At 31.7% G+C, this 23,842-nt stretch overlaps 1 protein-coding gene across 1 annotated transcript in view; it reads left to right on the forward strand.

Annotated features, from left to right (window-relative positions):
- Window positions 1-22,746, forward strand: part of LOC114339634 (uncharacterized) — a 384,539-nt gene extending 361,793 nt beyond the window's left edge. The window contains exon 6 of the mRNA XM_050652825.1: window positions 7,553-22,746. Coding sequence (XP_050508782.1) covers window positions 7,553-7,674 — 122 coding nt within the window. The 3' untranslated portion in view covers window positions 7,675-22,746. The remainder of the gene's footprint in view (window positions 1-7,552) is intronic.
- The last annotated feature ends 1,096 nt before the right edge of the window (window positions 22,747-23,842 follow it).

Raw genomic sequence — 23,842 nt, forward strand, 5'->3', positions numbered from 1 at the left:
AAATTATCCTGTTACATTAGTACATACAAGACATATTTTTTGTAGACATTTTACGATTCTTGTATATTAGGGAAGTATGAAAATCCCTTAATATTACATTTATTCATATATTCATTGCATATTGTTATGGTTTATATTTTTGGTTAGTTATTTATTGAATAAAAATAATTTTGTTATATTATCACTTAGGTAATACTAAACTTAATTCTGCTAGAAAAATTCAATGTTTGTATTTCCAAATTTAAAGAAAACTAAAAATATCTTGGAAAGTAATGAGTTTAGGTATAGAGAATGCTATATAAAAATGAAAGAGATAAATGATAAATATATAATTTCTAAAAAAAAAGTATAGGGTAATCTAAAAAAATTGAGGAAATCGCAATTTTGTTTTGTCGTTCACCTTGTATACAAATATTCGTTAATAATTTCAATTACACCTAATTGAAAAACTTCAGTATATTGTTTACCTTATTATCAAAAATAAATAATTGTTTATGAACCACTTCTTTATATACATAATGTTAATCTCATAGGGATTTCGAAATAAAATTAACTTGTTAAATACTCTGTATTATAGTACTACGAAACCTTATATTATAATAACAAGAAATATGAGAGAAATATATATATGACAAAATATATAGGGTGTCCTATTTAAAAAAATTTATGTTTGCTATACCACGCAGTTATTGATCACCCAATTATGCATATTTTCCAAGTCTGGAGAATATTTATGCCTACTTCGATATTCTATACCATAATGTATATTATGTATAAATGTATATTATACAGTATGTCCCTGTAAGTTGAAACCATATGGAAAACTTTTTTATTACAGTCGAACCCGGTTATTGGAATAGTGTTCGTGTCAAGCAAAAGTATTCCTATAACAGGGATATTCTAATAACGGATTATTAGTGGCTAGTAAAACAGTTTCGGGACCTCAAATTTCTTTTCCTTAACCCGGCATTGGTCGTAGGTTAGTACGCGAGTAGTCGCGCGTGAGATTTTCCCTTACATATCTAACGTTTGCCTTTTTTTACAAAATAAAATTTTTAAACTTTTTAGCTTGAGCTAGCATAGCTTGAAAATTAGCTTGAACCCATTGCTTTTTAATTTAGTCATGGATAAAATCATAAAAAACGTTAAATAAAAGATATAAGATGGCGGAAAAACAAATAAAAATCCTCTGTTATGCTGACGACGCAATCTTAATCTCCGATAACGAGGATAACCTACAGCGAATGACACAAACTTTCAATACAGTGGCGAAGAACTACAACATGAAAATATCAACAGCCAAGACAAAATCCCTGGTAGTGTCAAGGGAACCCATAAGATGCAAATAAGTAATTATCAACGAACTAATTGAACAAGTCTCGAGATTCCAATATCTGGGAATCGAAATAATGTAGTTATGGAGATGTTAAAGAGAGCGTCCGAAAGCAAGCAAATAAAGCCAATTACGTGTCAGGATGTCTGAGGGATGTCATCTGGAGGAACAAAGATATGAGACTGGAAGGGAAAGTACGCATATACAAATCATGTGTAAGACCTACCATGAAGTACGCGATAGAAACAAGATGTGACACAGTAGAGACCAAGAGGATACTGAGAACATCAGAAATGAGAACGCTGAGGTCAATAACTGGGAAAACACTGAGAGACAGACCGAACGACAGAATAAGAGATCTCTGTAACATACAAGATATACTTAGTACGGAGGGGAAGACAGAGACGACGAGAGTGGAATCAGCATGTGACGAGAATGGACAGCGAGAGAATAGCCCTTATAGCCAGGGATTCGAAGCCAATAGGCAAGAGACCAATAGGAAGGCCCTTTAAAAGGTGGCGAGATAGCTGGCAGTCAACATCACAGCTACGAATACAAGCTCAAAATCAGTAAGGAATAGGCCAAGAGGCCTATTATAAAAAGAAGAAGAAACTTTTTTTGATTAGCTAATAATAAGAACATAAGAATATAATATAATATACATAATAATACGATACGAAACAAAAAAGTTTCGGAATTAAATCAATATTAATCAATCTCCGTATTTTCATAATTTACGGCACGGCACTTTACGCAAATATAACAAGAATGCTCTGAACAAATTGGTCGATGACAAGAATTACAATTTATTTCTATTTTTGGGGCGAGGGCAAAATGAACCAAACTATATATCCGATGGTTCAGATTGTGATGAGTTCGGTAATGCCGTTTTGGCAATTCTTGCAATAGAATTCCGAATGTTTAGAGTTAAGTCTAACGATTTATAAGATGAGGTTTCATCAACGATAAAGCCAATTTCTAAAAAGACACGACGTTCTTCTGTTTTATTATTATTATCTTTATATTCTTCTTACGATTATTTATATATGTAATTTCCCAGAAAAAATGATGAGAAACGTAAAAGAAAATCTCATAGAGCCGGGTTAAACCGGTATTCTAATAAAAAGCGAAAAAATCTGTTCTCCTTAAAAAGTTCTGCATGGTCTAAAACCTAAGATTCAGCCGTCAGGTATAAAATTTTATGAATATTATACGATGCATGTCAAAAAATATGAATTTCGCTCGATATAAAAATAAGCCAATTGGGGCAAATTTTTTAAGACACCTCGAGAAAAAATGGATTTTGCGGTGGACATCCGAACTTATCATTGGATCATGGTAGACTAAAAATTCAAAAATATTTTATTAGCTCATGAGTTTCTGGAGGTAACGCTGTTAAGTTTTTTTTAGTTTTAATGATCTTTGACTTTCTAGTCTTCATTCTCTTTGCCTTGGATCCCTATGCGGGGTCGGCTTCCCTAATTGCTTTTCACAATCATTTCACCATCCAAAGATACCATTTTATTTGTAGTAGCTCCATCTTTAAACGAACATTCCAAATACTCTGTTTTTGTCCTACTAAGTTTAAAACCTTTTTCCTCCACAGCTTGTCTTCACTGTTCCAGTTTTTGTTCCAAATCTCTTTCACTATTTCCTACTAACACGACATCATCAGCATACATTAAGCACCATGGAATGTTACCCTGTACTTTCGCTGTTATCTGGTCCAAAACTAATGAGAATAAATACGGACTAAGCACAGAGCCTTGGTGCAATCCTACTTTCACATGAAATTTGTCAGTCTCTCCCACACCTGTCCTAACACTAGTCGTTACTCCCTCATACATATCCCTCACAATTTTTACATATTCACCAGGGACTCCTTTCTTATTGAGTTCCCACCACAGAATCTCTCGAGGAACTCTATTATATGCCTTCTCAAGATCAATAAATACCATATGAGCGTTTGTTTCTTTTCTCCTGTATTTTTCCATCAACTGCCCTATAATGAAAATTGCATCTGTTGTTGATCTGCCCTGCATAAAGCCAAATTGATTCTCGGATATTTCGGTCTCTTCACGTATCCGTCTATCAATTATTACTCTTTGCCATATTTTCATGGTGTGGCTAAGCAATTTTATAGCCCTGTAGTTTGTACATTGTTGTATATTTCCCTTGTTTTTGTAAACAGGTACCAGTATACTGCTTCTCCATTCGTCTGGCATTTGTCCCACTTCCATAATTCTATTAAATATACCTGCTAGCCACCTTGTTCTTGTCTCTCCGAATGCTCTCCTTACTTCTCCAGGAATATCATCTGGTCCTACCGCTTTTCCTTTCTTTATTTTTTGAAGCGCTGGAGCCACTTCCTCGTTTGTTATTTTGGTGACCGTTGCTGCCACTGTCTCCGTTGACTCAACAGGCTGTCTGTCAAATTCTTCATTTAGTAAGCTCTCAAAGTACTTTCTCCATCTCTTTTTGACATTCCTTTCGTGAACTAGTATTTTATTATTTTAATCTCGGATACATCCAATCTGATTAAAATCTTTTGCTTTCTTTGCTCTCTGTTTGGCTATTTTATATATCTCTGTTTCGCCTTCCCTGGTATCAAGTTGATCGTATAGGTTTGAATACGCTTCTGCTTTGGCTTCTGCTACTGCTACTTTCGCTTCCCTTTTCGCCACCATATAGTTTTGAAGATCTGTGTCGGATCTGGTTTCTTGCCACTTTTTATATAATTTTCTCTTCTCTTTTATTTTTCCTTGTACTTCGTTTGACCACCACTGTCGTTTGACCATAAAGTCTCTTTATCCTCAAACTTTTTTTCTGACGTTTTCCCAAGCATTTCAATAGCGATCTCTCTAATACTACTGGCCATTTTTCTCCAAATTGTATTAGGGCTTCCTTTCATGTTCCAACATATTTTTTCTACTATTCTTCTCCTGAATAGACCTACTTTCTCATCTTTTAGCAGCCACCACTTGATTTTTTGTGGTCCTCTCCGATATTTTTGTTTACTTTCGCTTTTTACTTCGATGTCCAGAACAAGCAGCTTATTTTGTTGGCTTACTGTCTCACTAACTATTACCTTGCAGTCCTTGCATTCACGTATGTCTTCTTTCCTTATCATAAAGTAGTCTATTTGAGATTGATGTTGTCCACTTTTGTAGGTAATAAGTTGAGTTTCTCTCTTTTTAAAGAATGTGTTAACAATCGCCATATCCAATGCTGTTGCTAATTCAAGCATGTCATCTCCAGCTTCATTTCTAGTTCCAAAGCCTAATCCCCCATGTATTGCTTCGTATCCTGCCTTGGCTTCGCCCACATGTGCATTGAAATCACCTCCTATTATAACTTTCTCCTCAGACGGAATATCACTCAGGACGTCTCCTACTTGGTCATAAAAAGCTCTTTTTTCATTCTCACCCAGACCTCTTTGAGGAGCATACACACACATAACATTAAATACCTCTTTATCAATTACAAATTTCACTGACATCATTCTATCACTCGTTCTTACAACTTCCACTACGTTATCTTTCATTTCACTATCAGCAATTACACCAACTCCATTTCTAGCGTTACTACTCCCTGCATACCACAATTTGTAACCTTCGCCTCTTTCGCCCTTTGACTTTTGCACCTAATTTCTTGAATGCAAGCAATTTGAACTCTCCTTCGTTTGAGCGCATCCACTAACTCCAGACTCTTACCTGTAAGACTACCAAGATTCCACGACCCTATCCTGATTTTTCTAACCTGCAATGGTGTTCCCCCTGAGATAGTCCTCACCCGGAGATCCGAACGGAGGCTCATTTTACTTCCGGTACATTTTACCTCAGGAGATTCCATCATTTCAGTATAAGTTTTTATACCTTTGGAGAAAAGGTCTTTTCATTCTTATGGCCTGAAAAGATTTTGTTTGGGTATTTGAAGCCTGAATGCCTTTTCTATCAGCACCATATCCTGCCCTGCACGTTTAGCCAATACACCACCGATGCAACCAAAGTGCAGTATTACCCCACACCCGCCTGCATTTTTCTGTATAGGCCAGGATCCCTACTGTAAGGACTGACCTATAAGCCAATGCCTTGTTGCCCGTATCCCGCCACTAGGAGGCACGTACTTTATTCGGGATTATTATATCTTTGGTTTTCTAGTATCACTTCGAAATCAAAACAACGAAATTTTTTGCACAAAAAAGGGCGAAGATCAACATATTTATTATTGTTAGATAAAAAATAGGCAGAAAACAAAACATATATCGACAGCATTACCTCAAGGAATGTCTACAGAAAATATATACAAAATTCCAGGTGGGTCGGTCAAGTAGTTTATGAGTTACAATGTCTACAGCCTTTGAAAAAAGGAGTTTTAAGGAAAAAGCGTTTATGGTATTGTCAACTTTTATTTTCAATTTCTTTTTGTCCATCAAATCGTAAAATGATGCACAACTGAATATCTTTTTGAATCGCGGAGTACTTTACAAAATAAAATGACAACAGCTGTTGACCGTTGCTCAGTACGTTCAAGCATGCTAACACCAAATTGCTCCAAAGCGAGTAGAAGATAGGGATATTCAACACTATCTCCCTACCTTCGACTCGCTTTGCAGCATCTTCGCGCCAGCGTGCTGGAGCGTAGTGAGGAACGGTCACCAGCTGTTCTCATTTTCTTTTATGAATTAATCCGCGATTTAAAAACATATTCTGGTGTGCATAACTTTACGATTAGGCAGTCAAAAAAAATTGAAAATAAAAGTTGACAATTCTTTAACAGCGTTTTTCTCAAAACTGCCTTTTTCAAAGCCTGTAGACATTATAACTCCAAACTACTTGACCAACTCACCTGGAATTTTGTACATATTTTCTTTAGATATTTGTTGAGGTAACACTGTTGAGATATTATTTGTTTTATGCTTAAATTTTGTTTAACAATAATAAATATGTTGATTTTCACATTTTTTCTGTAAAAAATTTCGTTGTTTTGAGAGAAAAAACTAAACTTTTGAAAACTAAAAGAAACTTGAGAGCGTTACCTCGAGAAACTCATAAGCTAATAAAATCTTTTTGAATTTTTAGTCTACCATGATCCAACGACAAATGTCCTCCGCAAAATTTATTGTTTTTTTGAGGTGTCTTTAAAAATTTGCCACCGTTGGCTTATTTTTCAATATGTTTTCTTGAATTTTTTTTTTGAATATTCTTTGAATTTTCCTTAATAGGCTTATTTAATTTAAAAATAACATTATTGTCTCATACTTTAAAAAAAATTTCCAAAAACGTGCTTAAAATATTGATTCCAACCGCTACGGCCCTCCTTAAGGGTAGCTATGACACGATTTTGATAGGCAACCCATGCTGGTCGTGTTTGTCTATGTATGAAATTTAATAAAAAAATTGTTTTATCCGGCAAGCATATGGGTACATTTCGACCTCCTATCCGGATCCCGTACTATTATATCTTATATCAAATTTTATCAATTTTATACGAGGTATGTCAAACACGATGAATTTCGATCATGAGTAAAGTACCTTTATAGTTCAAAATATTTGAATTAGAGGGATGTAATTACATATTGGAACATAGTTTTTTATTCTAAACAACTTTTCCTAATCACAGTTTTCGATATTGTGAAAAATAGAGGTATTTCATTTACTCTTGAGCGGAATTAATATTTTTTGACCTACCTCGTATAAAATTGATGAAAGTTGATAGGAGATGGTTGTATTTTAGGTTTTAGACCATACAGACCATTTTGTAAAATAACTTTTTTTCATAAAATTAATAATAAAAGTGTTATCATAATTGAAATACCTGATAATAATGTTGGTGGTTATGCATAATTTAATAAAAATTTTCAATTTTTTTTCTTTTTCATTTAGAAAGATATAATTGAATATTAGAATATAATCCCTAATTACAAACAACTTTTCATAAGATCAATTTTTAATATTGTGAAAAATAATGCTACTTTACTCTTGAGCGAAATTCATATTTTTTGACATACCTCGTATAATAATCATACAATTTGATATCTGATGGCTAAATCTCAGGTTTTAGACTATGCAGAACTTTTTATGAAGAATAACATTTTTTGGAAAAGTTAATAATAACAAAGTTTTCCATATTATGGTTCCAACTTACAGGGACATATTGTATATCACAACATGCTATTTGATAATTAATTTAGAATAATGTTTTTATTTTATTTTTCAGAACACGACATCCATCATGAAATATTGGGAATGACCTTAAGTGTAGGTACAACCCATACAAGTTCTTGCGGAGTCCTGGTTCCAGTAATAATAATTTATGTGTTTTTAAAATATTTTTCCTAAGATGTGTATGTTGTGTTAGATTACAGGTAGTTACTAATCGTCCAAAAGTTAACAAAACACCATATTAATTACGTTCCAACTTTATCCAGAATAAATATTGCATATATTTATTTTATCTTCCATAATTACTTGTTGTTAATTTTTTATTTTTGAATTGTCTGTATTTTTATTTCTGTATGTCTTGTGCTGGAATGTCTTACGTATATTACAATATATAAAAAAATAATAGAAAGCTTAGACATAGTCTTTATAGCCGAAGAAGCAATAATGCCACAAACTAACATACATTGCCTAGTATGCAAAGTATGGTTTGGCGACTCATAATGATTCTTGTTTTGTTTCTTGGTATTGAAATATTAGTTGGAATATGTCAGTTATAGACAAGGCAAAAACGGGATCTTTGGAGAACATATTCCCATGAGATTTTTTTGCATAATCACATTCGTGAGACATTCCAGAATAAGATTCAAGAAGTCGCCCACGTGAAAAGAGGTCCAAATTTTTTTTTAACATTTTTTTAATCAAATTACAAAAATCAATATTTTTGGCCCAGACAATTTTTTTTAGGTTTTTTGGACCATTTTGGATAAAAAGGTCTCGTATAATTTTTCTCTAAAGTTAATCGTTTTCGAGGTAAAAGCATTTTAAAATTGAAAGAAACGAAAAATGGCGATTTTCAAGGCTTAATAACTCGGTTAAAAGTTATTACTATGAAAGTCCAAAAACGACTATATCAAAGTTTAAATCCCCCCTACAAAATTCTGAAGAAATTTTTGTCATTATTTGATTACTAAGTTGTTATTTTTAAGTTATAATAATGAGCGCCATGCACGTATTAGGCGGCCGTCCATGATGAGTGCGAAAGAGATGCCATTCAGGAAGTCCAATGGCGCATCTCACTCGCACTCATATTTACAGCCGCGTCAATACGATCTTATCGCTTATTATTAATAATTAAAAATAACAGCTTAGTAATAAACTAATAACACAAATTTCTTCGGGATCATGTAGGGGGGGCTTTAAATTTGATTTAGTCACTTTCTGACTTTCTAAATAATAATTTTTAACCGAGTTATTAAGTCTTAAAAATGGCCATTTTCGCGTTTTCCAAATTTTAAATTGGTTATAACTCGAACACGATCAACTTTAGAGAAAAATTACAAGAGACCTTTTTTGTCCGGAATGGTCCGAACAATCTAAAAAAAAATTGTTTGGGCCGAAAATACTGATTTGTGCAATTTGATTAAAAAAAAATTGTTAAAAAAAATTGGACCACTTTTCGTGTGGGCGACTTCTTGAACCTTATTCTGGAGTGTCTCACGAATGTGATTATGCAAAAAAATCTCATGGGAATATTTTTTCCAACGAACCCGCCGATTTCGACTTGTCTATTAGAGATTTTCGTTTTCCTTAATCTGCAGTTTTCCTACTGATATTCCATATTTAAGCCAGTTCGTGTGCGTCAAAATTATTATTTTATCCAATCTGATATATGTTACAGACAATAAAATATTGCGCGGAGACTGCGATCTATCAATCGACTATCGTAAGAATGAAAAATATGTACCACGCCAAAAGATGAATCTTCAATTTTTGGCGAAATGGAAAACTTACAGCTCCCAATAAAAAACGAATTAATGAGCACAAGTTAATGTAAGTGTCAAAACAGTAATGAAAAAACTTAAGGTTAAATCGAAAACGGCCTGCCACAATACCCATGCTTTTCCCACGGCACAAAACACAATGATTGCAATTTGCAAGATCTCATATTAGCTGGAAGGAACCTTAATGGGGAAGAGTTCTTGATGAAACAAGGATACAATTATGGAAGCCAGATTGACGTGGTCGAGTATGCAGAAGGTCTGGAAAGGGAAACCTTTCGCAATATGTAATCTTGTAGACAATGTTACCTTTGGTGACGGTTCCATCATGCTATGTGGTGGTATTAGATGAGAGGCTAATACGGCGCTTATTGAGGTAAATATTTTAATGCACACTGGCTGGTAGATACGCAGAATCCTCGATGAGTATGATTTTTCTTATAACTGCTTCATTGGGTAAGATAACTTTGTGCCAATGCATGATAATGTCCGTACACATGTCGAAGTAACAGTCATAAAATACCTTGAGGATGCTGGAATTCAATTGTTAGATTGATCACTAATGAGTCCTGATTTAAAACCCGTAGAACATAAATATATGAGAAATCCTAAAGTGACATATTATACGAGCCAGAATTCCAGCTCCAAAATCATTGCAGAATTAAGAGTCGCTGCACAGGAGGAATGGAAAAGACTTCCGTAAGAAACTATGTAACACCCTTGCGAAGTATGCATAATGCATAGAAGAATGAGGGCTATCACTAGAGCTAGAGGAGGAAATACTAAGTACTGAATTGTTACAATGTTATATTGTTATTATTTCTCTTTCTAATTAAGTGTTATAAGGAAAATATGATTATTAATTAATTTCTCTTCTTAAATTTGTTGTTAATAGGCAATTTAGATGGAAAGTTCTTATCCAGTACAACTTATTTAGCAATAAAAAGTACAAAACTTTTCAAACTGCAAAAATATATTATCTACTTCAAAGACAGACTCAAAATAAAATATGCAATATTTTTGAGTGTGGCTAATATTAATTCAGTTACATGTTTAAAATGAACAAATAAGTTTTAAGATTTAGATTATTAAAAATTATTTATTCTAATAATTTATTTGTTAGTTTGCTAAGTATTGTTTATGGTTTTTTGTCTGACTGTCGGAAGAGTAGCTACGTGCTAGATTATATTTCAGAAATATATATTTTCCATATGAAATAAAAAAAGTAAAATTCACTGATAGGATGCACACACCAAAATATTATGTTACACACCTTTATACATATAAGCGTAACAATACTATTTATGTGAATATAAATATTGCTATGCATCTGATGCTATTAAGATGTGCACTTTTTTACTTCTAGAATAGATAAATATTTAATTAAGTTCGATATTTTCGTTATTCATTTTTGTGATGGTAGGTGACGTGATTTATATCAACTTGAGCATTTTTTATCGATCACAGTATTTGCAAAATTATAGTTAGGTATACAACTAACACGCTGATTAGATTTAAAGATCAATTTATTATTTATTTCATTTACTATTTTACATGATTTAGAATTTAAGATCTAAAGGTCAAAAACTTAAGTGAATTTTTATTTTAAAACCAACTCCTTTTTAAAATCTTGTTTAAAAATAAAACTGGATGTTAAACTTACCCATTTTTAGCCCACTATAAAACAGCATGATGTTGTTTAAATTATGCATACAATCAATTTAAGGCTTAACTGCTAGGGAGTTTGGATACCTATTGCACACAATAATCAACTCGACACTAAAACAAAAGCACTACAAACAATTTTTTTAAGTTACGTTGTAAAATAATCAATTTAATAAAAAGTTATCAGTTATCATAAAAAGTTAATCAGTAAAGAATTATGAAAAAATGTAATTTTATGTAAAGTAATTTTTTCGAAAAAAATTTTTTTATTACATTAATTTGAATCCTATCGGGTTTGAAGTGTAATACGTCACAAATGAGTTCTTAAAGCTGCATTATGTTTTCCAATACATTCTTCAATGAATAAATTATTTATGAAATGATATTGCATATAACTAATATCAAAAAATAAACTAAAAAAATGTTTTGACATTAAACCCATTAAGGCCCAAATATTTTTTTCTCAATTATTATTAAAAGTTAGTGATGTATGAGTGAATTAAACACAGTTGTGACAATTTTTACATTAGAACGTTTTTCTTTGCATCTGCTTTATATTTTATAAAATTGTAAAAGACAATTTTTACACAATAATATAGTATATTTTTCACAATTTTTTAGGGTTTTGGCTTTACAATTTTCTCCTTACATCGTCCCTTGACATCGTCTCTGCTCTTCACGTTTCTAAGTTGTTATTTTTAATGGAATTTTATGTCCATAAATACTTTATAAATGTTGATTTACTCGGTCTTTCTGCTATACTTCTTGTCCTGAGAATCAATCATAAGTAGGGAACTGCTAGAGATTGACGAAAATTTAATACGATAATATTTTATATTTCTGGTAAAAAATGCTCAAACGTTGTATTTACAAACTTAATGTTAGTTTTAATAAATTCTAAAGTGTTTAGTCTGTGTTTTATTATTATTAGATGATGCTTCAAATTTTTGATTAGAAATACGTATATTATACATATAGTATTTTACAGGTAAATTCAGGTACTATGGGGACAACAAGTTTGTTTTATTTTAGGTCTGTATAAATCTTGAGCAAAACCTTTCTTGTAAGTGTAAACTATAAAAATATAAATATTTATAGTTTACAAACTTTAAATAGTTTTACATAAGTTTAAAAAAAATTTTAACAATTTTGTAATATTGATGATATTGAATAAACTTGATTCCAGCCAACTAACCATGTACATTCCATTTGATGTTCCATGTTCCATGCCAATTGATAGTAACACGACAAAAAATATTGTTATTTATTTACAATTTTCATCTAATACACAATTATTTAACTGTCTATTGCTACTCGTTAATAGTTCAAGTTAATTGTCTTTCTTTTTACTTTAAATGCTTCGCAAAATGATATACCACACTTAAAATTGGTTTTGAAAATAAAGTGTATTTTGAAAAACTTAAAAATAGTTCTGAAAAATATATTTTGCTCACCTTTTGTATTAAAAAGGTTTTTGCTCACCTTTTGTATTAAAAAGTTTTTTGCCACGCATTGTATTCATTTAAGATTCCAAATGGATATTTTTTCTTTTCGAATAATATCAAGAATATTATTAACTACCTAACTCTTAATTTACCTGTATCAACTAATGACAAAATTTTAACTGGTATCAACTTATACGTTTACTACTAACATACTTTTATTTAGTACAAAGCTTTTTTACCCCTATCAAAATAGAACTATTTATTTATAATTATTATGGAACTATTACGAATGTTAACAATTGTTTTTTTTAATCCGTGAAATATTATATAAAAGTAATATTTGAAGTTAACGAGTTACATTATACAAATAACACTTTACATCACATACGTCACATGAAACTATCAATAAAAGAAACATTTATAATTATATAAAAAAAAACATTAAATTATTGGAAAATTCTTTATTATACAGTTCTCAAATATTGGTCATAAATTATATCACAGATTCTGGGTTCAAAAATATGTTGATTGAACCTCACTTACCTATATGTATACAATACGGCACACAAAAAAAGTTACAGCCCTTTGAAATTACAAAATTAAAATCGATTTTTTTTCTTATATCGAAAACTGTTAGAGTTTTTATTAAAAGTGGACACGTGGCCCTCTTGTGGCAGGCACATCTTAAAAAGAAACAACAGTGAAATTTGTACACCCCATAAAAATTTTATGGGATTTTATTCCCTTAAACCCCCCCCCAAATTTTGTGTACGTTCCAATTAACTTATAATTGTGCTACTATTGGTTAAACAGAATATTTTTAAAACTTTTTTGCCTCCCCGATATGAAGATGATACTGTTATACTTACTGGCCGATAACCTAACAGATTTACAGATAAGAATATAGTGTAAATATTACAGGCCACCAATTTGGATGTAATAAAAACACTAAGAAATCGAAATTAATGGTGATCCTACTCTAAAATAAGGACCTGAATATTGACATATTGACGAACATAATTTCAAAAATAGAAAAGCTCTCAAGCGCCATAACATCTTAAAGGGAAAACCTTAAAAGTAGAAACCGTAAAAAGTTAGGCTTTAGAAATGTGGTTGTATGGGCGCATACTGAGAGTTCCTTGAACAGAGTGAACAAAACAGAAGTACTGAGATGGATGGGTAAAGAGATAGAATTGTTAACCACCGATAAAGGAGGAAAAAATCATATCTCAGCCATGCGCTTTGTACTGAGAAGTACAATCTGTTAGATTTTAGAGTGGAACGAAAGATTAAAGGTAGAATAGGGTTAAGCAGGTAAAAGATTTCTGGTTAAAGGAATAGTTCCGAATACCAGAAGTTGCGCTCTATTACAAGCAGCGCAAAATAGAAAAATATAATCATATAATAGGCACCAACCTTCGGTAGAATATATCAAAAATATTTATTTATGCTGTTTCTATTCCAGTTTTAATCTTCACCTTTTTCATCATTCGGACAGTTGATCTTGTTTGGTCAGTTTCTATTCCACGTCCATTGAAAAGTTCTTTACATGTTTAGCTGCTTTATATCTCTCCTGAATTATTATATTATATTATCTTCTATTAACTACCCAACAGACGAATGTATATATGGCGATCGCCCGCAGATTCATCGGAGAAAGTAGTTAGGAACCATATATACTACATTATGATAAACGAAAGATGCCGTAATGCTGTTAAAGCCGTAAAAGCATATCCCGGAGGAAAGAGGGTACCTGGAACACATAGAACTTAATTCAGGAGAAATAGGTCCAGATATTACAAAGGAAGAAATAATACATGCGTTAAACACAATGAAGAACAGGAAAAGCCCAGGACCTGACATGCTTCTTATCGACCTTTTAAAAATTATAGATGAGCAGCATATTGATGTTTTAGTGGTACTCTTAAACAAGATTTATAGCTCATTTATAGCTCAGGCACATTACCCAAAGAATGGTTGACGTCGATCTTTATTTGCCTCCCTAAAAAGAAAAACGCAAGTTTTGCTAAAGTTGCTACTGAAAGTCATCCATAACCGAATGTATCATAAACTGGACATAGATATTAATGATAAGCAGTTTGGGTTTCGCAAAGGCCTCGGAACTCGTAAAGCTCTTTTTTCACTTAACATCTTATTTCTTAACAAGATATCTTGAAAAAAGCTCTTGAGTGTGAAACAGCTGGAATAAAGGTAAATGGAGTTCCCAATAACAACATTAGATAGGCGGATGACACTGTGATCTTAGCTGAAAATATTGGGGATCTTCAGAGACTGGTGACCAGAATAGCAGAGTTTGGACAAGAATACGGGCTAACAATGAATGTCAAGAAGACAAAGTTTATGAGAATATCGAAAACTCAAAGAAATAACGAAAATCTCTTCATAAACGGATCCAATATCGGACGAGTCCACCAATATGCAAACCTTGGAACAATGATCAACTCCACAGTAGATTACTTACAGGAAATCAAAATCAGAATAGAAAAGGCTAGAGCTAATTTTAACAAAATGAGAAAAGTGCTCTGCACAATAGATTTGAAGTTGGAGCTAAGAGTTAGGTTGGTTAGGTGCTACGTTTTCTCGACTTTGTTTTATGGAATGAAAGCTTGGACCTAGAATGCTGAATCAATGAAAAAACTAGAATCATTCGAGCTGTCGGTGTAGAGAAGAATTTTGAAAATAGCGTGGACAAAACACGTCACAAACAAAGGTGTTCTGAGAAAGATGAACAAAAAATGGAAATCCTAAATACCATCAAAACAAGAAAATTGGAATATCTCGGACATATTACACGTAGAGAGAGATACAGCTTGCTCCAATTAATTATGCAGGGAAAGATTCAAGGAAAGAGAAGCATGGGGAGACGCAGAATATCGTGGCTGCGCATTGCGCAACCTGAGAGAGTGGTACGGATGTACATCAAATGAACTTTTTAGAGCAGCTGTCTCTAAAGTACTAATAGCTATGATGATTGCCGACCTCCGCCGCGGAGATTGCACTTAAAGAAGAAGATTATCCTCTACATGTCTTGTTTGATGGCATCATTTAAACTATTTTGTAATGCATTGAATTATTATCTGTTGCTTCCAATTGTTTTTTATTTTCATCGTTTTCCCACATTTCGGTACGATTCAGACTATTCTATAGACTAACTAAAATAACATATCTTTTACTTATTTTGCTGAACTTTTTTACTAGAAAATGAAAGTGTATTGTACATGTTTTTAATAGTTCCATAAGTAAATTATTTTTATGTATATACGAGTTTATTCCTAATTATCTTTGATTCAAATGTTGTATACGTATAAATTGTAATTTTCAGAGATACGATTTTTTTTAGTTGTTAATTACACATAATTCAAAAATATAATTTATATCTATGAGAAGGAGATGAAGTATGATTTGGTTATATATATTATGACTTTTTGTAAAGGGGTCCAAAATAGCCTACTGTATTAATTTTTGTTTCAAATCGTTTAGTACAAATATAATATCTACAGTGTACTGAAATATAAATATAAAATATAATGAGACCAACACATATTGTGTTGTAAGTATACTGTTAGCAGCAACAGACATATGAGAATAATAATAGGTGAAACATCAGCATAAAGAATTTGTATTGGACGTTTGAGTAGGAGGCATTAGTTAAATTGCAACCCATGGCCAATTCCAAGAGAAAGGAAATTAAGTGACGAAAAGAAACCAAATTTCAAACGTAATTCATTAAAATTGTAATAAAAAAAAATGAAAGAAATATGTTGTATAAAATAACAATAACTAGTTAAAGGACTTCAGGAAAGGCATACATGATATTATTTTAGTCGTTTCCGATACAATATTGATATACTAATCAATATAATATAATAATAAAATACATAATATTGCCATCGGAACAATAGTAACGTTTGAAATGCTCTTTATTATGTGTATTATATTCACATTTAGTTTATGTGCTTAAATCCGATAAAATTAAAACTAATTAGGTATATAAAATTTTAATATATTTGTACTATACAGATTTAAATTTCTTCCCTATATTGTGAGCCTGCCATATATACGTACCTATGCTGATTTGTAAATATAACCAAAATAGATGCTTTAAACATATTTCTACTTATCTGTATACACAGTATTAATGTAAATAAATAAGTGTATTTTAAAACCTAAAATAAAATTTAAGTATATTTAAGAAAGAGCTCGAAGTGGAATTTTTCAAAAGCAAAAATTTCAACAGGGCTTTATATGTGATGCAGATGGTGAGTAATACAGCTCCATGTCTATTTATAGATGATTATTTTTGTTATTGTAAAAAATTTGCTTTTAATTGTTCTAGTTTAGTCAAATTTAAGAATATAATAACCCAGTCACTTATAATCGGATAGGTCTAATCAGGGACAAGTAATTTTCTTCTTTTTAAAATACGAATTGTGCTGAATATTATACATGCAGGTGTTTACTCTTTTATGTTTGGCTAATCGATTATTTTCTGGTGTTATTGTGACAACTTCATTTATTATTAATTAATTGTTACCGTCATTAATTATTTACGTTCTTATTGATCAACTGGCATTTGCTAAATAATATTTTGCATCGACAACTGTTAAAATCTAAATAACTGTTATTACCTACTAGTCTGGTTGTCGTAGTATCATGTCTAGGGGCCAGCGGGGTTGAATATGTACTTATGTCATTCGGTACCTTGACGTACATTTATGTTTTTTTATGCTTAGATTAGATTTTTTGGGTTTTTTTTTGGTGTACCAGACTTAAAACCTGTCAGATAATGTGTTATTAACAATTTAGTTGTATATACGACTAAACGCATAAAAATTATTAAAGATATATAATTTTAATAAAATGAACATTATTCCTTTTAAAAAAGTGATAAAAACGGCATTTGGTAAACTTAAATCCAATTGTTATAACCGGAGGTATAACAAGTTTCGTGAAAAACAATTTCAAAATAGGAATTCTATGGGAGTTTCCGAAGTTTAACTTATCTTTTATTTTTCCGATTAATTTTCAGAACCCCCTTATTTTGAAGATAATTGTTTCGACATTAAGAAAAACTGTTTGAGATTACTTTATTTTTATTAACATTTAAAACAAAATTTTACTAAAAAGTTGCGAATTAATTCGTGTACAAGTTATTTAAACAAAATTAAGCTATAAATTTAAAAATCTAGCAAGTGGCAGCTATAGAACAACAAAATGAACATTTTAAGCTTTGCTAAATGTTTCTATATTAATTTTTGACCAAGATATTATGGAATAGCGCATTCTGGAGCGCATGGTCAGATCGCCGCAAATAAGGGCGCGCGTAGCCCGCACATAAATCAATTTTCAATATTTTGGCAAACTATTAACATAGAAATATTAAAGTGTTATAGAAATATTTTAAAGTGTATTAAAGTTTAATAAAGATATATAAAGTGTTAGTTTTAAGTTGTTCTATAACTTCCATTAACTAGATTGTTAAAGTTGATAGCTTAATTTTGTTTCAGTCTCTTATATTAACACTTATATAAAAATTAATTTGCAGCTTCCTACAATTTTTAAAATTCAATTGTTATAACTTTATATTAATAGAGGTAATTTAACAAACATTTTTTAAAGCTAAATCAATTATCTTTAAAATTAGGGTTTTTAAAGTTAATCGAACGTAAGAAAGCTGAGTTATATTGAAAATGCCCCATTGCATGCCTATTTTGCTATGGTTTTTCACGAAATTTGTTATAACTGCAGTTCTAAAAATCATGTTAAATTTTACCAAATGTTATTTTGGTCAGTTTTTTCAGAAGAAACAATTTTCATTTTCCTAAGATTAAATACCTTTAACAGTTTAGGTATAACAACATATAAATATTTAGGAACGTGGCTAACCGAAGATGGAGATAAAACAAAAGAAATCAGATCTAGAATAGAATAGGCAAGAAACACGTTCATTAAATTGAAGAACTTACTTTGCAACCGTAACCTTAATTTAGAGATCCGCACGGGAATGCTACGTTGTTACGTTTTTTCTACTTTACTTTACGGCATGGAAGCGTGGACAATAAAACAGTCTGAAATCAAAAAATTAAACTCATTTGAGATGTGGGGCTACAGGAGAATCCACAGAATATCGTGGACTGAAAAAGTAACTAATATAGAGGTGTTACAAAGAATGTGAAGTCACAAAAACTGTTAAAATTAGAAAGATTCAATATCTGGGTCATATAATCAGGGGCGAGAAGTACGTATTACTTAGGTTAATTATGCAAGGGAAGATACAAAGGAAGAGAAACCCAGGACGACGCAAAATATCCTGGCTAAACAATTTGAGAGAGTGGTTCGGTTGCAGCTCATTAGAATTATTCAGAAGTGCGGCCAATAAAATTAAAATAGCAATGATGATTTCCAACCTCCGATAGGGAAAGGAACCTGAAGAATAAGACAGGACAGATAAGTTTAGGACACACAATAATTTAATAAAGAAATTATTAATATTCATTTATCTGACTTGTTTTCAGCCTGCTACCTTCGAAAAATCGACTTTGGGTCATTTATTTACCAAAAACATAAAAAAAGTCAAGGTATCGAAGGGATATAAAAGTGCATACTCAACCCCCCTATAGCTACCAGCCTATACTAAAAAATGACCTATTGAAAAAATATACAGTGCATTCATAAAGTGTGGAAACGGTCTATTATCCCATGACTTAATTATTTTCAGAGCTAAAGCTCTAACGAGTCGATTTTTATTTTTAAATTATGATTTTTTGACGTATAGTACATGATAGTGACGTCATAGATTTGGGCGTAATGACGTCATCGATGATTTTTTTAAATAGGAATACGGATCGTGTGATAGATCATTTGAAAGGTGAGTCAATTCTCTATTCAGTAATATAAACATTAACATCAATAATTATACAGGGTGGTCAAAAAATTAATTTTGAATTAAAATAATTTACGCCAAAAAAAGGAGTGTATGGAATTTATTTAACTCAAAATACATTTTACTGATGCCACATAATATAGCAAAAATGTTTATTTGATAAATAAAAATTGCTTTTCGATAAAATTAAATGTCAAACAGCCACACACCTGCGTCTTGGTAGTTTGAACATTTAATTTAAGCAAAAAGCAATGTTTATTTGTGAAATAGTTTTTTTTTTCTGACAGAAGTAAAATGTATTTTGAGTTAAATAAATTACCTATATTCTTTTTTTTTGTGGCAATTAATTTAATTCAAGAATTATTTTTTTGGACACCCGGTATAAATAATGATGTTAATGTTTATATTACTGCATAGAGAATTGAATCACATTTCAAATGAGCTACCACACGACCCCTATTCCCATTTAAAAAATCATCGATGATGTCATCACGCCAAAATAGATGACGTCACTATTATGGGATATACGTCAAAAAATCATAATTTAAAAATAAAAATCGACCTGTCAGAGCTTTAACTCTGAAAATAATTACGTCATGAGATAATAGACCGTTTTCACACTTTATGAATGCACTGTATACGTATTATTGTCAAATAATTTTTTTTATGTAACTGTTGTCTCACTTAAAACCATTTTTTTAGCTGGAAACTTTTGTTGTGTTCTGTCTTTGCGGCATTTCATTTTTCTGCTACTCTAATAATTTATCTTCAGTATTCGCAGTGTAACTTATTAAGACGATCTGTTTGTGTTTTCATCTTAACATTTCGCTACATTTATATGTAAATCCTTAAGCATGATAGGCTACTGGTCCCGGTAACGGAAGTCGAGGATGAGAGATGAAAGGGGAGATGAAACTATTTTATATCCTTCCCGTAGAGGTTAATAAAATTAAATCGGAAACTTTCACTGCCTGAGTCACTTATTCGGCTTTATTTTGACTACGTGAGAATTATCAATTATTCGTCGTCTGGTTTTGGAACGGGTCTCTTGTTTAAAAACTCGTATGTGAGTATAGTATTCGAATGTAACTTCTTTAGGAACCATAATATAGAGAAAGAAAAAAATGGGAATTCTATCTATGGCTTGGAAATCCTTCGATATTGTGTTTTCCTGGTCTTTTATATTAAATGCACATCTTCGCTTACTTCTACTAAACAAGAACTATATATTATGTTTTTGTTATTAAATAGAGTTAAACTGCAAACTTAACAGCACTTAGTTTCGTTTGCTGATTTAGATTCTTTTTGTGTTCATTTATCCCCTTTTTATATTTAGATTATCTCTGATTAATTTACTCTTACCATCTAATATACGAGGATTGTTCAATTGAAACTAATCCTTGGTCCAAAAAATATTGGTAAATATAATCTACAAATAATCACCAATATAATGAATGTACTTATCCCTTTATTTCACTAATCGATTTATAACCTGCTTTTACAATTCTTGTGGCTCTTGCTCGCATAATTCTTTTACGGTAGTTTGCACTCCTTCGTCCGACTGAAAACGATTACCCCTTTGCGCCATTTTCAGTGGCCCAAAAGTATGAAAATTATAATGTGATAAATCAGATCTATCGTCTGGATCCTCGACTATCTTCCAACCTTTCGTTATAGATATTATTTCACCACTTTGGCAATATGAGGCTGGTTATTGTCACGCAGAAGAATGACACCATGTGAGAGCTTATCTAGACATTTTCATCTTATTGCTTGATGGCAAGATAATAATGGCACCTAGATTCGTCATCAGTAATAATCATTGAAAAAAAAAAGTTATTACTGTTTTGCCTGTATTCCGAGAGGTTGCAAGATAAACCCATATGAAAGCTTGTTTGGTCCTCTAGCAAAAGGTGAAGAACCCATTGTGCAGTAACATTGCTGAAACCCATATTATGTGTAAAAAGTTTATGTATGATACTATGGGTAGATAAATTGCTCTAAGAAAAATTCGACGATTTTCTCTAATCAAACTTTTCACCTATGCCACATTCCTGTCTATTAATGCATTACCAACGCACCTAGCTTGATTGAGTGGTCGCGGATTATCAATAATCTGTCTTCCACACTTAAATTTTCGAGACCCTGCTTTGACTGTTGGATAAGCAAAAACAAGCGTTTAAATGCACTACTTGCATTCGTATATGAATTTGCAATGGTTTTCAAACTTCAGTACACTAATATTGAATGACCGGATGCTGATGAATGGACCATTATTAAGTCACATTATTTAAAATTAAAATCAAATACAAATAACAGGAACTGATCAATGTGACGTTTAGAAATACATATAACTAACATTGCAGAATGTCACTTGAGTGATTACAATTGCTTTCAGGTCTAACCTGGCCAAAGTTGCATTTCAATTTAACAAGTGTAGATAAATAAAGAGGGATGTCTTTGTTATGGTATCCTTCAAGTGTCTTCATGGCATGCCTAATTAAATTGGGTTAAGAAAATTATTTGTAAAAGCTCAGGGGACAAGGAAGAAGAGGTCGGGAGGTGAATTCAGATGATTTTCATTTGTGCTAGCTCTGGAGAGTTGGAAAACTCTTTTCAGATTTTTTGGTCTTTCTTTAGCAAACGCGTGGCTCTATACTCACCTAGGACTGGTGTCGTTGTGCACTGAGATTGGGAAACCTCAGAAAACCATCTACCTGTCCTTAGTGTAACGATAGTGATGCTGAAGGTAGTGAAGAGCATCAGCATTAATGACTATCTACTATTGAGCGAGGGTGTTGCCAATGAAGATAAAAAGTAAAGGGCAGTTTAAGAATCTAAATAACATATGTCCTCTAGGGACAAAGCCGTTTTGACGAGGCTTAGGAGTCAGAGTGTTAGCACCTAATTGGCTTCAAGGCGTTTGTACTACTTTACTATTTCTTTTAAATGTGTAATGTGATATTTTGTAATTTTATTAAATTGATTACAATAGGAGGTGTAAGTCGTAATATGACATTTGGAATTATGTAATATAAGTATAAAAGACAAAGCAGTACTAGTTTTATAAGTTTTATATTTTATAACTTATAATAATTTCACCTTTCATATCTAATATATTTTGTATAATAATATTAGGTACGTCATATTTATGTAATACTTGTTTTTCCATCATTAAGGTGACTGGGTTAAAACTAGGGTAAATTATATTTCTATTCCTTTGTATGACAAGGGTAAATGTACCTCTTTTCCCTAATATAAGCTGCATTATTGTGAACTAAATGTTAGTCACTAAATGTGCTATAAGGAACCGGAAGCAAGTTTTAGTGCCCAAAAGGACTTATAGGGAGTGTAGGAATTGGAATTGGTTATGATATATTTGTACAATGCCGAATTTGAATGTGTGACATAAAGGAACTGATCATAAAATTAACTAATAAACCATGTTTATATTATATATTATTTGTTTTATTTCAAATGTAGGTATCTTATAAATTAGTCATTCCTTTCCTCGAAAGATAACAAGTCCCATGTGCTTATTAGAATATAAGAATATTGTTTTCGTTTTCGTTTCCGTCTTAGAGTGTTATCATCTACAGCAGAGGTTCTCAATCTGTGGTACATGTACCACTGGTGGTACATATTATTATTGGCGGTGGTACACAAAACACAGAAAAAATTAAAATAGTAGTACTTAGAAAGTATTGATAATACAATTTAAACATATAGGTGGTACCAAAAATAATAAAAATAACTGTAGGTGGTACATCACTCAAAAAGGTTGAGAATCGCTGATCTACAGTGTACTGTAAACTGTTCAATGCTTTAGGTACCAACATATATTATATTATAATGCTTCCTAAATGTGAGAACAGTCATGCCCAGTACTGGCATCCAGGAATGCATATCAGTGTAGTAGCTAGACACCAGCGACTGGACAATGATATATATTATTACTAGCCACAATTAAAATTGTTCTAGTATCCGAAAGTATCGTGTTTTATATGTGATCTTGCATAGTGCGTCATTTGTCAATATCATATATTATGAAAATAAAGTTGATGAATATTATACAAAAAGCTGTTGCTGAAGCTGTTGTAACTGAAACTGTTCTAATTAAATAGAACAAGAAAATTTAATTAATAACAGAACTTTATCTGCTACAATCCGGGTGCTTGAGAATGACTGTAGGACAATTGAATGATTAATTGTTCCAGAATAACAGAACCAAACATACAAACAAAAATTCGCAAAAGGAAAAGAAACTCTTGTACGAGAAAAACTAGAGGTTCAATTATTATGGATTTCAGCTAATCTTCTGATCGCTAGGTCAAAATAGTCGTGGAGTTTTATAAACCTTTAACTTTGCTCACTAAGATATGATTTCTAGAAAATTAACAGCGTAGAGAAAGCAGCATAAAGATTATGAAAAATGTAGAAAAAATGTGGAAGAAAATTATGTGGGCAATTGTTTGCCAACGCCATTGGTCACAGAAAAGGTTTTTAAAACCTAATAATAATTTAACGTGTAATTCTGCTACATAAGTAATAGG

The sequence above is a fragment of the Diabrotica virgifera genome, chromosome 6, assembly GCF_917563875.1.
Source record: "Diabrotica virgifera virgifera chromosome 6, PGI_DIABVI_V3a".
In the NCBI taxonomy this organism is placed as follows: Eukaryota; Metazoa; Arthropoda; class Insecta; order Coleoptera; family Chrysomelidae; genus Diabrotica; species Diabrotica virgifera.